The sequence below is a fragment of the Neovison vison genome, chromosome 5 (assembly GCF_020171115.1).
Source record: "Neovison vison isolate M4711 chromosome 5, ASM_NN_V1, whole genome shotgun sequence".
In the NCBI taxonomy this organism is placed as follows: Eukaryota; Metazoa; Chordata; class Mammalia; order Carnivora; family Mustelidae; genus Neogale; species Neogale vison.
Window position 1 is genome coordinate 135,526,320 of NC_058095.1, and position 13,930 is coordinate 135,540,249.

The 13,930-nt window shown below is 41.7% G+C and overlaps 1 protein-coding gene across 7 annotated transcripts in view; it reads left to right on the plus strand.

Annotated features, from left to right (window-relative positions):
- LMO7 (LIM domain 7) overlaps window positions 1-9,387 on the plus strand; it is a 207,636-nt gene extending 198,249 nt beyond the window's left edge. For all 7 annotated transcript variants that reach the window (XM_044249894.1, XM_044249891.1, XM_044249890.1 and 4 more), the window contains 5 exons: window positions 123-336; window positions 3,788-4,069; window positions 5,920-6,028; window positions 7,141-7,243; window positions 8,603-9,387. In XM_044249894.1, the coding sequence (XP_044105829.1) occupies window positions 123-336; window positions 3,788-4,069; window positions 5,920-6,028; window positions 7,141-7,243; window positions 8,603-8,625 (731 nt within the window). In that variant the 3' untranslated portion in view covers window positions 8,626-9,387. The remainder of the gene's footprint in view (window positions 1-122; window positions 337-3,787; window positions 4,070-5,919; window positions 6,029-7,140; window positions 7,244-8,602) is intronic.
- The last annotated feature ends 4,543 nt before the right edge of the window (window positions 9,388-13,930 follow it).

Sequence of the window (13,930 nt, forward strand, 5' to 3'; positions counted from 1 at the left end):
ATATGTGTACAATGTCACGTCTTTTGCTACATTGTATTTGGAGATGTAACCACATTCCTTCCCTCCCCACCCGCCTTTAATAACGTGCTAATCCTACACCTTCTGATGTGTTTTTAATTTAGGAGGCAATAAATATTTAGACCAAATTGGGAGCACTAGCTCATCACAGAGGAGTTCCAAGAAGGAACAAGTCCCATCGGAAGCAGAGTTAGAGAGACAACAAATTCTTCAAGAAATGAGGAAGAGAACATCTCTTCTCAATGACAGCAGCTGGATCCGACAGCGCAGTTCCAGCGTAAATAAAGAGCCGATTTGTCTGCCTGGGATTATGAGAAGGTGCGGGACGTTTTAGGAGTTATTTCCTCTTCTGTGCTCTGAAGCAGATGTTTAATTTCTAGACATGCTGGTTACCTTGGACAGGAGAGATGTCATAATTTCTTGTCTTATCTGAGGTTGAGCAGAGAGGGGAAAGTACAGTGAATGTCATCAGGCATATGTTACCCAGTACGTATCAAGTGCCCCACGATATGCCCGTTACTTGTCTCCATCATCTCACTTGCTCTGGGGACAATGTTTGGAGGCAGGGGTAGTGATGCTCTTTTTCCATATGGAGAAATGGTGGCTCAGGTCCGGAATACACTTGGACAAAACCACACGGCCATAGGTTGCAGAGTGGAATGTGGAACTCTGACGTATTGTTCAAGCACTTGAATGTCCTTCCTTGAAACATAAAATTAAGCCTCTTTTTATTTATAATGAGATAATGGTTTGATTAGAATCGAGATAATAGTGTTCATAAAGTATGAAACCCAATTTTTGTAACTTCAAGAAAAATATATAGATATAAATTAATTAGAGATGAGAAGACGAATATTCTAAAAGATGTATCTTGGGTAAATGAGTACTAAAGCTACTTTTATTTAGTATTTTCAGAAGTGACAAACTGAGGAAAATCTATAACATGTTCAAAAGGGCTAATGTACAAGTAACTTTTGTAAATCAGCAAATAAAGAAACATAGATAGGCAATATGAGCAGAGGAGTTTACAGAAAAAGAAACTAAGTCAGTAAACATTTAAAAGATCAGCACTTCTGGGGCTCCTGGGTGGCTCAGTGGGTTAAAGCCTCTGCCTTTGGCTCAGGTCATGATTCCAGGGTCCTGGGATTGAGTCCTGAATCGGGCTCTCTGCTTCACGGAGAGCCTGCTTCCTCCTCTCTCTGCCTACTTGTAATCTCTCTCTCTGTCAAATAAATAAATAAAATCTTAAAAAAAAAAAAAAGATCAGCAGTTCTCCTAAGACAACAATCCCATGTCTCATTATGAGATTTGTAGATTTAAATGATTAACTAACTCAGTCCAGTATTGACAGTGGTATAAGGAAACAGGAGTTCTTGTCCCCAGTTGAGTGGAAAGTTTTTCGGTGTTTACTAAGCAGAAGTTTTTATGTCCACACCCTGTGAGCAGTTTAGTTCCTGACACTCTATATTCTGAATGGATTTGGATAAGTATGCAGAGATATGTCAAAGGATATATGCTTAAATATTATTGGCAATCGCAAAAAAGAAAAGAAGCAGAGTATCTATTAATACAAGTACTTAGCACTTGCCTAATAAAGAGCAGCACACGGATCAACCCACTAAGTTTTGAGGTGGTGGACGATACGGCAATGCCTCTTTCTTTTATCGTTGTATTCGTGTATTGCCTTATCACGATTTGTATCAAAATTGACTGGACAGCTGTTTGGATGATGTTGGTGGGGTCCCTTGGACAGTTATAGTCCTTTTGAACCGGGGTTGACAAAATTTTGGGGGGGATGAAGGACCAGATAGTAAATAATTTTGGCTTCGTAGGCCATGTCAGTCTCTATCACATATTCTTTGTTGTTGTTTTTATGACCGTTTGAAAATTAAAAATGCCCTTAGCTCACGATTTGTACATCTCCTGACGGTGAGCCATAAACTGCTGAACCCTGATGCTGACGCTGCCCTGAGAGCTCATCGGGGCTGTTGGCCGGGAGCTTCTGCTTCCTCACGGCCTCTCTACACAGCCGCTTGGGCTGCCTCAGCACATGGCACCTGGATCCAAAGAGGAAACCTCGCAGGCAAATAAGCCCTAATGGACAAGTGTTTCTCAAACCTCCATCTGTATCATGTTTGCTAATGTTCCATTGGCCTAACATGTCACATGGCCAAGAGAGAATCAGTGGGAGGGGGCCGCACAGTGGCAGGGATGCCAGGACGACGATTCCCTGGGGGCCTCTGAAGTACCATCCATCGCAGGAACTGCCAGGAAAATAGCTCTAGGATAACATCGTACCTGGAAGAAAGAGAGTTATGCAGAGTATGCATTGTAGAGTAATCCCATTTGTTTAAGAGTATTAAACTCATGAACACATTACAGGTGTATCTAGACGGGGCTCTACTCATGTCAGCTGGTCTCTGTATGAAAATCTGTGTGTAAACAGAAAAAGTCCCGAAGTTAACCGTGGTCACTTCCAGGAATTAGGGCAGGTAAATTGTGATGAGTGAGGGTGGAGGGAAATTTCATTCTTCTCTCAGATGCCCTTCTATATTTTTTGGGTCTTTCTCATCAAGATGAGGTAGTATTTCTGTTATTTTAAAAGAAAAAAAAAACCATATTTCAAACTTGGGATAAAAGATCAAGTTTTAAATGTAATAACAAAATTGACCTGTTAGAAATAAACCATTTATAATTTGGAGTCAATCTCTGTAGATCAGAATTGATGTAAGCACTTGACTTAGAGAGATTTTCTGAACGTTATATTTAAATCTGAAATTGTCCCCAATTAAATATAACTTTCTGAAAGTTATATTTAAATCAGTTTGTGAGCTAAACTCTATTTTATTTTTCAATGATTTTTGGGCATCTATTTCATTTGTTTATTTGAGAGAGAGAGAGAAAGACAATGGAAGAAAGCAAGGAGAAAGAATAGAGGGAGAGGGAGAGAGAATCCCAAGCAGACTCTGCACTGAGTGTGGAGCCCAATGTGAGGCTCGATCCCAGGGCCCTGAGATCACAACCTAAGCAGAAACCCAGAGTGATCCACTTAACTGAGCCACCCAGGTGCCGAGTTCTATTTTAAATGCATATTCAGTTCCAGGGGAGGGGTTGATGAATGCTTCTATGAGATGTACATTAGACAGTTGATTAAATTCAGGGTTTGGGGTGGGAGTGAGTACTGCACAGTAGGAATGGTCTGGATGATGCTGAAATCAGGGAGATACTGGTTTGAAAGCCAGTTCTACCACTATCTAGCTCTTTCTCGTATGGGCAAGTTAACTTCTGTGAGATAGCCCCCCCCCCGCTGCCAAAAAAACCTGCCTATAGTGAAGATTAAATGAGTCAAAAATTTTGTGACCATGTTTAGTCTAATACCTGATATATGTAAGTATCTAAAGTGGTGGGTTTTTTTGGGGGGGGGTTGGGTTTTAAAAATTAAGATTGATGTATCTGATCTGTTGAAGATTTAAAGAAGGAATGTATGTCTTTATAGTAATTTATTTAAAAAACTTTTTTTTTTAGTATTGTCTTTTCCACTTCGGTGTTTTTTCTTTAAGCACCAAGTGAAAAAGGTAAACATAAATGAAGATTAATTGAAACATCGTGATTCTGATGAAAAGAAACTTTAGTTATTGAAGGTAATTTTATATGTAACTGTTAGATTACTACCTACTTAACATAAAATGGATGTTTTAGGGACTCCAGTGATATATGGATTCTAGCTCAATGTATTATATAATCTTAATTAACTCTTTCCATGTTTCAGAGGTGAATCTCTAGATAACCTGGATTCTCCAAGATCCAATTCTTGGAAACCATCCCCTTGGCTCAATCAGTCTTCAGGAGTCCGTGCTTCTTTCTCCGTTCAAGACTTCAGTCGCCCCCCGCCTCAGCTGGTGTCCACCTCAAACCGGGCCTACATGCGCAACCCATCCTCCAGCATCCCCCCTCCTTCGGCGGGGTCTGTGAAGACCACCACTGTGCCTTCCCCCACACCACGCAGCCATTCTCCTTCAACATCGCAGCCGAGCTCCCAGCTACGCAACAGGTGAGCACCTTAGTCTCAGGGAGATTTTTTCCATTAAAATTTCCCCCAAAGTCTTGTCCAAATTTTCTAGTGAAAACCAAAAACAAGCCTTTTGGAATCTATGAAATTCAGTGCTCCTTTACCAAAATCTATTAAAGCCTTCATAATGGTTTTCCAAGCTACCCCAAGAGCATTTATAGGTGTCTCTTGAAGCCATGGGAGACCTTTAAAACATGTACCTCGTTGCCCCTGTCTCGTTTGCTTTTGCTTGTGGTCAGTGCAGACATACTCGTATAATTCTCAGTGTGGAAGCTTAAAGATACACAGTAGCTTGTGAATGCATTTGCAATTTATGAATAAAAGCAGCATTGTAAAATGTGTGATTTTTATTAAGGCTGTAGTATAAACTCGTTTTATAGGAACTGAGTCGACAAGGAAAGCATTATAATCAAGCTCCATTGTCCGTGGAACTTTTAACAAGCTGGGTAGAGAAATGTTAAGTAGTTAGATACTGCTCTTTTTGTTTGTTTGTTTGTTTGTTTGTTTTGTTTCTGATTTTCAAAACCGTTGCTGGCTTCTTATCTAGTTTGCCAACATTCGGCTCGGACTACGTCAGCTGAGTTCTCTAGGTTATATGCTGCAGGAACTGGGGAAGAATTATAGCTCTAGGCCTTGACTCACCTTGTCTTTTGATGTGGAGTAAAGCCCAGATTTCAACATGTGTTGGGGTTTGAGGTTTGGGTAGCTTCTCTACAGACCGTCAGTGCTTCGTGAAGCCATGTTCAGCAGTGTTTCTGCTCTTGTCCAAAGGGAGTGCTATTGGCTTATGGGATTTTGCAAATAAAATACTGAAAAGTAAAAACACAGTGATAAGTACTGGAATTTTTTTTAGCTGTCAAGGGATTTTGTTAGGAAAATATATCCATCTAAAATAATGTTGTTTGTACCAGGATCTCTAAAATGTGTATCATGGGATTTGAACTAAGAAGGGGCGCAAATGTGTGGTAAATGTTGGGCAGAGATGAAGGCTCCCCAGCAGGAGGGAGGCCGAGGAGAGAGTGTGCATTTGCTTACTGAGCTCCACCATAGGAGGACAGATGGGACACAGGCTGTTGGCTTTTCTGCCCTGGGAAGGTCTCTGTCTTGGAGGTTGCCCTCTTGTGTGAGGCTCTTGGCAGTTCTGTACTTTCCCTGTCACTAATCTGGGCCAGTACTGTGGGATGCAGTGGTACTAAGTGACCTTTACCTTCCCACCTGGAAAGACTTGCAGGAGAGACTTGCATCCAAAGGAGAGTAGACACCCTCCATACTTGTGTCCATGATAGCTGCCAGCCCCTTGTCATCTTCTCCCAGAGGCCGTCCTGGAAGCCAAAGACACCCCCAGGAACGCTCTGGTCCTGCCGTGTCACTAGAAGAGCAGGTGAATGAAGAGGAGGATGGGAAAATAAGGTTAGGACGGTAGGAGAAGCACGTAGCGCCTTTTGGGTGGAGCTGGGGCTGCTGTCCTAGCGTCCTGACGGGTGTGACAGGAGTGGGGCCGGGCTTTGGCAGGCGAACTGGCTGGTTAGAGGAGGGAAAGGCTTGTGCTGAATACAGATGTGATCTCAGGAGAATAACATCAGGAGTCAGGGACTGGACTAACTACACTGAAATTGTTGATTTACGTGAGTAGGTGTCAAGGGTTTCTGAACCACCACAGAGATCTTTCGAGGTACAACATAGCATGCTTTGATTGGTTGGTGATAGTTTTCCTCCCACAGAGCTATACTTTCCTAAGTAATTATTAATAAATGTCAATGCCAGAGTGTGATTTTAAGTAACCTGGATTTGCGCCGATGAAAGCCTCCCTTCCATTCTCGTTCCGCGTCTAGGTCAGTCAGTGGGAAGCGCGTGTGCTCCTACTGTAATAACATTCTGGGCAAAGGAGCTGCCATGATCATCGAGTCCCTGGGTCTTTGTTATCATTTGCATTGTTTTAAGGTGAGACCAAGATGAACAGCCTGCAGGTCCGCAAAGCTTTGCTTGGAGAGCGCATGGCTTCTTGGCGCGCTGGGTGTGAATGTCCCACTAACAAACTCGGTGCTACTTTTTGTCAGTCTGTGCTGCACTTTGAATCGCAAATTGCCTGTTCTCAAATCTTGAACCTAGTCACAAAAATTAAATCTAGAAACACTATGCATTCCTGGTCTTCAGTCTGTTAAGATTCTGTGAGTAAAATTTACACCTTATAAATCCTTTCTTTAACACGCTGTCAGAGGCCTGCTTGAAATATAATTTACCAGCATTATTAACGGCATGGGGACATGCAGTTGGGAGTGTCCGGAACCGTAGCTTTGATAGGGAGAGTGTGTAATGAAGAGCATCGCCAAACATTTTTACGATTGCAAAGCCTGCCACACCTTATGGGATTTGCACAAAAGAACTAAGCCTGTAATTACTTTATTTTGCCTTTAGAGACCCTCTCTATGTGATTCTAGAACTTGCACTGGGCTAGAAAGAGACCCTGGTTCTTACCTCTGGAGTCCTGCAGAGCACAGCTTGTTTAAGCTTGCGTATCGCTGCCTTGAGCAGCTCCTGGGCAGAACAGAACCAGTCCAAATAGCCAGTGTTTGAGCATGTGGAACCAAAATACACAGCCTGGAAGTGCAGGTGCCGTGTGCAAACACTCACCAGGCGGGGGCCGTGGGCCACTGGACATTGCCCACCTCAGTGGACAGTGCCAGAACCCCACTCCTCATTCATTCTCTAGTTCTTCCCCCTGATGCCTTACCCTCTCACATTCTGCCACAAGAAATGAAGACTCAATCCTTTCAAGCCAATCAGCAGATCAATTTTACTCTTTCGGTATATTTAGAATGATCATTTTGGCTCTTAAAATTAGACTTATGAATTCTTTAATGTCTCCTCTGGCAGGCTTGATTTTAATCTACTAATTATCTTTGGGGCTTTTCTTTTTTTTTTTTTTTTTTTTTCTTTGCTGAAACATATCTAAGAGCTTAGAAGCTGCATTCTGCTCAATTTCTGCCCCCTGCTGGGAGTGCCACCGGAGTTCGCCAACTGACTGACTGTGGTTGTTCCTTCTTGTCCCTCAGTGTGTGGCCTGTTCGTGTGACCTCGGAGGCTCCTCTTCAGGAGCTGAAGTCCGAATCAGAAACCACCAGCTCTACTGCAACGACTGCTATCTCAGATTCAAATGTAAGAGAGCAAATCAGGGAGAAAATTTCTTGTCTTTTAAGGAGGCCACGGGTTCCCATGCATTTCCCTGAACCTGCAGCCGTGTCCCCCTCCACCTCCCTGCCTTAGAACTCTAGGCTTTAGGAAGCTTCATGTGTCACCTTCCCCGTCCCGCCCTTTCAAAGAGGGTATGGCGAGTGCGTCAGGGCTCCAGACTCCAGCCATCTCGGGAGGCTTGCGGGGCCGAGGGGCTGGAGAGGGACGCGTGCCTGAGTCAGGACAGCCTCTTCTGCTATCTGCTCTGCGTGTGGAAAAACTTGTAATGATGTGAGGCTATCAATAAACTTAAATAGACAGTTTAAAATGACCCTTCAGTGTAGACTGTACTCTGGTTCGTGGCTAGGAATCAGTCCCTCATTATCAGCAGATTTCTGTCGCTTCACAGTGGGCTTTGCTTCTGTGATTTAGAACATGACCAACTTGAAACACCGTGGTCTGACAGAGGGACTGGAGAACAGCTTGTGCTTTGCTACTCTATAAGCCTGTGTTAGTATGATTAATATTTTTAAAAGGAGAGCACGAATTCTGATTATATGGTGTTTCGGTGTCACTTTTGGAAAAACTGAGTTTTTCAAAAACTTGACATGCTCATCTGTGTCTAAGCATGTTTTCGTTTGTGTGTTATAAAACCTAGGATAGCTCCAATGTGTTGCGTATCGTTTCTAGCCACGTAAAGACAACCATTACTGCTGTTGGTACTTTGAAGCTTGATGGTGGTAACATGTGTTTCTTCCTTATTGTGAAAGGGTGTTACAAGTGGTATCAGCAAACCATTTGCTTTTGAACTCTGAGGTATTTATATGGCCCTTTATGTGACGAGTGCTTTGAAAACGGTTTCAGCCCAGTCAACTCTCTTTTATCTGTCAGCGGGATGGGAACCTTCTCTCCCCGGCGTCCAGTTCTTTTCTGGATGTGACCACTGAGGTTGGAGAGCGGCAAGGCTGGGCATCCAACGGCGGGAGTGTGTGTATGTGTGTGCGCTTTTCTCTTTTGAATCCAATTCCCAGGCCAAATAGAACTGATTTTTGGAATATTCAGGGGGAAATTGCCCATGCCTTTGCCTTTTCCAGTACAAATAATAGAGAGTTGAGTATAACTAATTTCTTTGTCAGCAGTTTATTTTTACTTAATTTTTGCAAAGGAAGGATTTTAGAACCAAGGCTGTGATTTGTTTGCCTAGCTTTAGCCTAAATGAGTACAAGGTCACTCTTTCTACCTCACGGGGCCATTCTCTGAGTGATGACTGCTATACCCCGGGTGGCGATATCCAACTATTTCTCTATCCTAAGTATTTTTCTTTTTTTCTCCTTGCCTGATCAGCTGGACGGCCAACCGCCATGTGATGTAAGCCTCCATACGAAAGCACTGTTGCAGATAGAAGAAGAGGTGTTTGCTGCTGATGTAGATCTATAAATATGTGTTGTATGTCTTTTTTGTTCTTTTTTTTTAAAAAGGATAACACTTTTTTTTTTTTTTTAAATTTTTGCCTCTTTAGATTACATCAGAGCATTATAGTCTTGGTAGCACCTGTATTTTTGTTGTTTATTTATAAGAAAGTGATTTTGTGTGTTGGGGGGACGGAAAGTGCAGTATTTACTTTTTGAATTCAACATCTTAAAAGCACAAGGGAAAAATAAGAATGAAATATTTTTGACTCTGATGATGATCAGGTTTGACTTTCTAGTGGTGTCTCGAAGAGGGTTATTTTATTGTTTTTTTTAAAGTTCTGAAACATTATTTGAAATAGTTAATATAAATATATAATTGCGTTTGCTCTGTTTATTTTAATGTATACTAAATTAATGCAGAACCGTATAGAAATTTCACTAAAATCTACCCACAAATTTGCTTTCTGTGTCCTTCTTTTCATCTATGTAATATTGTGCTTTTGAAAAAAAATTTTTTTAGCATATGTGACATTTTAGTTGCTTGGTGAGGGGATCTCTATTTTCTTCACCAGAATGATCACTAAGCAATGCCCAATAGAAAGCTGCTTCTTTTCATTAATACAGAATCATCATGGTTTGTATACCAGAAATTTTCTCCAGGAACTAGTAAGCCTTTCTGTTCCACTGCGTTTGTAAATAAACTTGCTGAACCAATAAGGACTGGTTCTCTTTTTTTATTCTGTGTGTATGTATGTGTTTGTCCACCTCCCAGACCTTTTAATCCCATTTCAGTATTAAACTTCTATTGATATTTTTTATTTAGCATGTTTACTGAGATAAAAAGTGACATATAACTTAATTCATATATTTAAACCATACAATATAACAAGTTGGAAATGTGTGATTACCTTTGAAATTACCACCATAATCTTCATATTGTTTTACTGGAAAACTTTCACTAAGAACTTTGTTTTTGATGGAAGGTTGTTTCTGAATGCCGTACCCTTCTATGGTAAGAGGAGAATGAATAGTGAATTGTTGGATCTTTTCGATAAATTTTTTATTCTTCTGCTTCCCCAGTGATAAAGGAAAATAGCAATGGGTTTAGAAAATTTATAGAGGGGGAAAAAAAAAACCCAAATGTACTTTGTTTTAGAAATCTGGAATGGTGAGGCAAGAATATAAAACTTGAGCGTGTTTTGAGCAAAAATATCAACTCGCATGAATCCTTTATTATAGTCAGAGTAGGATGGGTAATTCTAGGGTATGAGAACTGTATTTGGAATCAGTTAGAAATAAACTGTAATATGGGAAAGTATTAAAAATTTAGTTTGCTTTTGTTTTGTAGTACTTATTACTTTAATAATCTGAAATAAAGAATGTGCTTATTGGGGCACCTGGCTGGCTCAGAAGATAGGCGCATATGACTCCTGATCTTAGGGTTATAGCTTTAAGCCCAATGCTGGTTGTAAAGATTATTTAAAAATAAAATCTTAAAAAAAAAAAAAAAAGATTGTGCTTATTGAAGGAGATCAAATGCCCCAAAACATAAATATAACACCCAATTCCCAAACTCCAAAGACAAGAGCTCTGTTTGAACTCATTCTGTATGTATTTACCCTGCATTCTTGGCATTGGATTGTGAATTTTTCTGTGTTCTTAAAATTGTTTCTATTTATTTATTAATGGTTGCCTAGTGCTCCATTGTTTGGAGCTTTTAATGTTCAGTTGATAATTCTGGGTATATTTCATTTGTTTCTAATGAACATTTTAATATATATAATATGATTAGTTATATCCATATAAATATATTTCTAATTGAAATCCTGTGATGGACTCATCATATTTCTTTATATTGTCATAGATATGAGATTATTGCCTCAGACTATAAGCTCAGGTTAAAATATGCATTTTTAAAGCTGTCATGATACATACTGCCGACGTGGCTTCCAGAAAGATGCCACCAGCTTAGATTCCACGAGCAGTACATGGGCTTGTCCATTTCCATGCGTGCTTGCCAAAATCAATTTCTTTTTCTTTTTTTTCCTAAATATTTTATTTATTTATTTGACAGAGATCACAAGTAGACAGAGAAGCAGGAAGCAGACTCTCCACTGAGCAGAGAGCCGGATGTGGGGCTCGATCCCAGGACCCTGGGATCATGACCTGAACTGAAGGCAGAGGCTTTTACCCACTGAGCCACCCAGGTGCCCCCCCCCAATCAATTTCTGTTGCCTCGTTTTCTCCCTGACATTCAGTAGCCCTCAATGCGTAGTAGCTGTGAAAATTAATAAATAAACCCCTGCTTCAATTTCAGTCCTGTTAATTCTGTTTGTTCAGGCCTCTAGTGCAAGCTTTAGTTCATACGTGGTGATTTTAACTTTCTGATCCGACATCCTTTTCGTCCTTCTCATCTAAGTCTCTTAACTTTTAGTCAACTGTTCTGTTGACTTTAGGCCTTTTTTTCTCACGTTTCTTACATTATCTTGCTCAGTGGTAAGTTTTTTTAGTGCTAATTGTTAGGACATTTTTTTTTTCCCCCCAATTTATTTATTTTCAGAAAAACAGTATTCATTATTTTTTCACCACACCCAGTGCTCCATGCAAGCCGTGCCCTCTATAATACCCACCACCTGGTACCCCAACCTCCCAACCCCCCCGCCACTTCAAACCCCTCAGACTGTTTTTCAGAGTCCATAGTCTCTCATGGTTCACCTCCCCTTCCAATTTACCCAAATTCCCTACTCCTCTCTAACGCCCCCTTGTCCTCCATGCTATTGGTTATGCTCCACAAATGAGTGAAACCATATGATAATTGACTCTCTCTGCTTGACTGATTTCACTCAGCATAATCTCTTCCAGTCCCGTCCATGTTGCTACAAAAGTTAGGACATTTTTCAGAGGTTTTCTTCTAAGACGCTGGTTCTACAGGACCTCTGTATACTCCATGAGTATGTGTCACTTCATCTAAGAACAAGGAGAGATGCTGTCATGCAACATTTTTTATTCATACTTTATGTCCCAGGCAGTTTTCAGCACGGTAGACAGAGCAACACATAAATTCAGTCTTGCTTTTAATGGCGCTTAGATTTCTAGTTGGGAGAGAGAAAGGCAAAAAAAGGCGCAAAAAGGTGACCTCCAGTATGGTTCATGGAGAGCAGGTGATGGTGTGAGGAGGACCCTCGCGTGCCGGCCGTGGGAGTTTGGCCACGCTTTTTTATAAGCGTTGTCAGAGGCTGCCTGTTTGACCTCTGAGCCAAAGCCTGAGGGGATGAGGGAGCAAACCTTGCAGATCGTTGAGGGAAAGCATTGCAGACATAGACAACCGCACGTGCCAAAGTCTTAGGGTAGAATATTTGATGTGTTCAAGAACCAAGCATGGGGTTGGAATGGGAGGAGAGAGGGGAGGGAGCGCCCAGGTCAGCGGACGATTCTGGGATTTTGGCTCCTACTTTGAATGAGATTGGGAGACATTGGAGGGTTGAGCAGAGGAGGGAAATGAATTACACTTTACAAGGACTACAGATCACTGTGTGAATAACAGATGGCAGAAGGGCAAAGGTAAAAGCAGGGCGACAAGTCAGGATGCTATTGAATTTGTGCAGGAAGAAGATGTTTTCTTCAGCAGGGTAAGGGCAGGGGAGGTAAGGAAGAATGGGCAGATTGGATAGTGTGTTTACGTGTCTTGAAGGTGAAGCTGACAAATCTGATGACTCGTGAAAGAAAGGGAAGGGTCAGAGTCTAAAGGGTTGTCTTGAGGAGCTGAACATTAGAATCTTCATTTTCTGAAATGGATAAGGTTGTGGGTAGAACACATTTGGGGTGGGGGGACAGGGAAGTCAGAAGTTTGGTCTTTAAACATGGTCAGGCTGAACAGTCTATAGATGATTAATGACCGTGTCGAGGAGGCAGCTGGCTATGCGAGTCTGGAGTTCAGGAGGTCAGGCCAGAGAGAAAATATAGGGCCGCCAGTCGATAGAAAAAACTTCAGCTGGGAATCGGGAAGACCTGCCCTGGGTTCTGACTAGAGATGCCCAAGGGTGCCTTCCTGAGAAGCCTGGAACTGGTGTAGTGCTGGATGCAGAAAGAAAGTAACATGAAATTTGGCTCTATTCAGGAATGTACTCATGGCTCTTTACCTAATGTTCATTTATATCACAGGGTGAACACCACCAAAAAAAAAAAAAAAAATATATATATATATATATATATATATATATGATCTGTATTCCAAAAACCACACATGGACTAGTCAGCATTGCCTTTTAGAATTGAGGGACCTGTCTCTTAGGATGTGGCAAGGCTGGGATTCTTCTTTAACATCCATCCCTGCAATCTGGAAGAGGGATTAAATGCATGTTAGTACAGGTCCCAGGTCATATCAGTAAAAATGGCTTTAAAAAACCCTAATTTGTCTTTAAAGTCCCTAAGTATGGGACAGGAAAAAAAAACAGCTTTGAGATTCTTGTCCTAAAACACATAGATGCTGGGAGTATATTTGAGGAATACAAAGCAATCCTTATTCTCCTGCAGAGAAGAGGAGCACATTCTCTAGATATTCTAGTCCCTGGGGGTGCCTGGGTGGCTCAGTGGGTTAAAGCCTCTGCCTTCAGCTCAGATCATGATCTCAGGGTCCTGGGATAGAGCTCGGCATTAGGCTCTCCGCTCAGCGGGAAGCCTGCTCCCCACCCCGCCCTGCCCTGACTGCCTCTCTGCCTGCTTGTGATCTCTGTCTGTCAAATAAATAAATTAAATCTTTAAAAAAAAAAATTCTAGTACCTGGTGTGAGAGGCCAGGGCACTACAATGTGTGAGAATCCACGAGGCCTTTACACTAAGGGAGTAGAAGCAGCTGAATTGATATTTGAACGGCATCTTTAAGAACAGATACAATCTTGGCAAATTATGTAGAAGGAACAAAACACCATGTGAGTGGAGGTCCAACTCCTGGAGTTTGCTTCCTTAACTTTGCATTCCCATCAAAACCATACACATCGTTTGGCCTGTTTTGCAGGGGAATGGGAAGATCCCTTGATGGGTCTGTGTGTGGTAGGGTGTCCATGAAGCTCTGTGGGTCTGGCCTAGGGTGGAGAGACGGCAAGAAGGACTAAGGTGCGAGATGATGACTCTGAAATGGGACAAGACTAAATGGTCGTGAAAGAATAGCTCTGGGACCTCAGCGTTGTGTAGGTTAGAGACAGATGCTGTTGCTTGGATGAGTTCTGTTTTAGACACACTGTACAGCTGACATGTGAACAGAA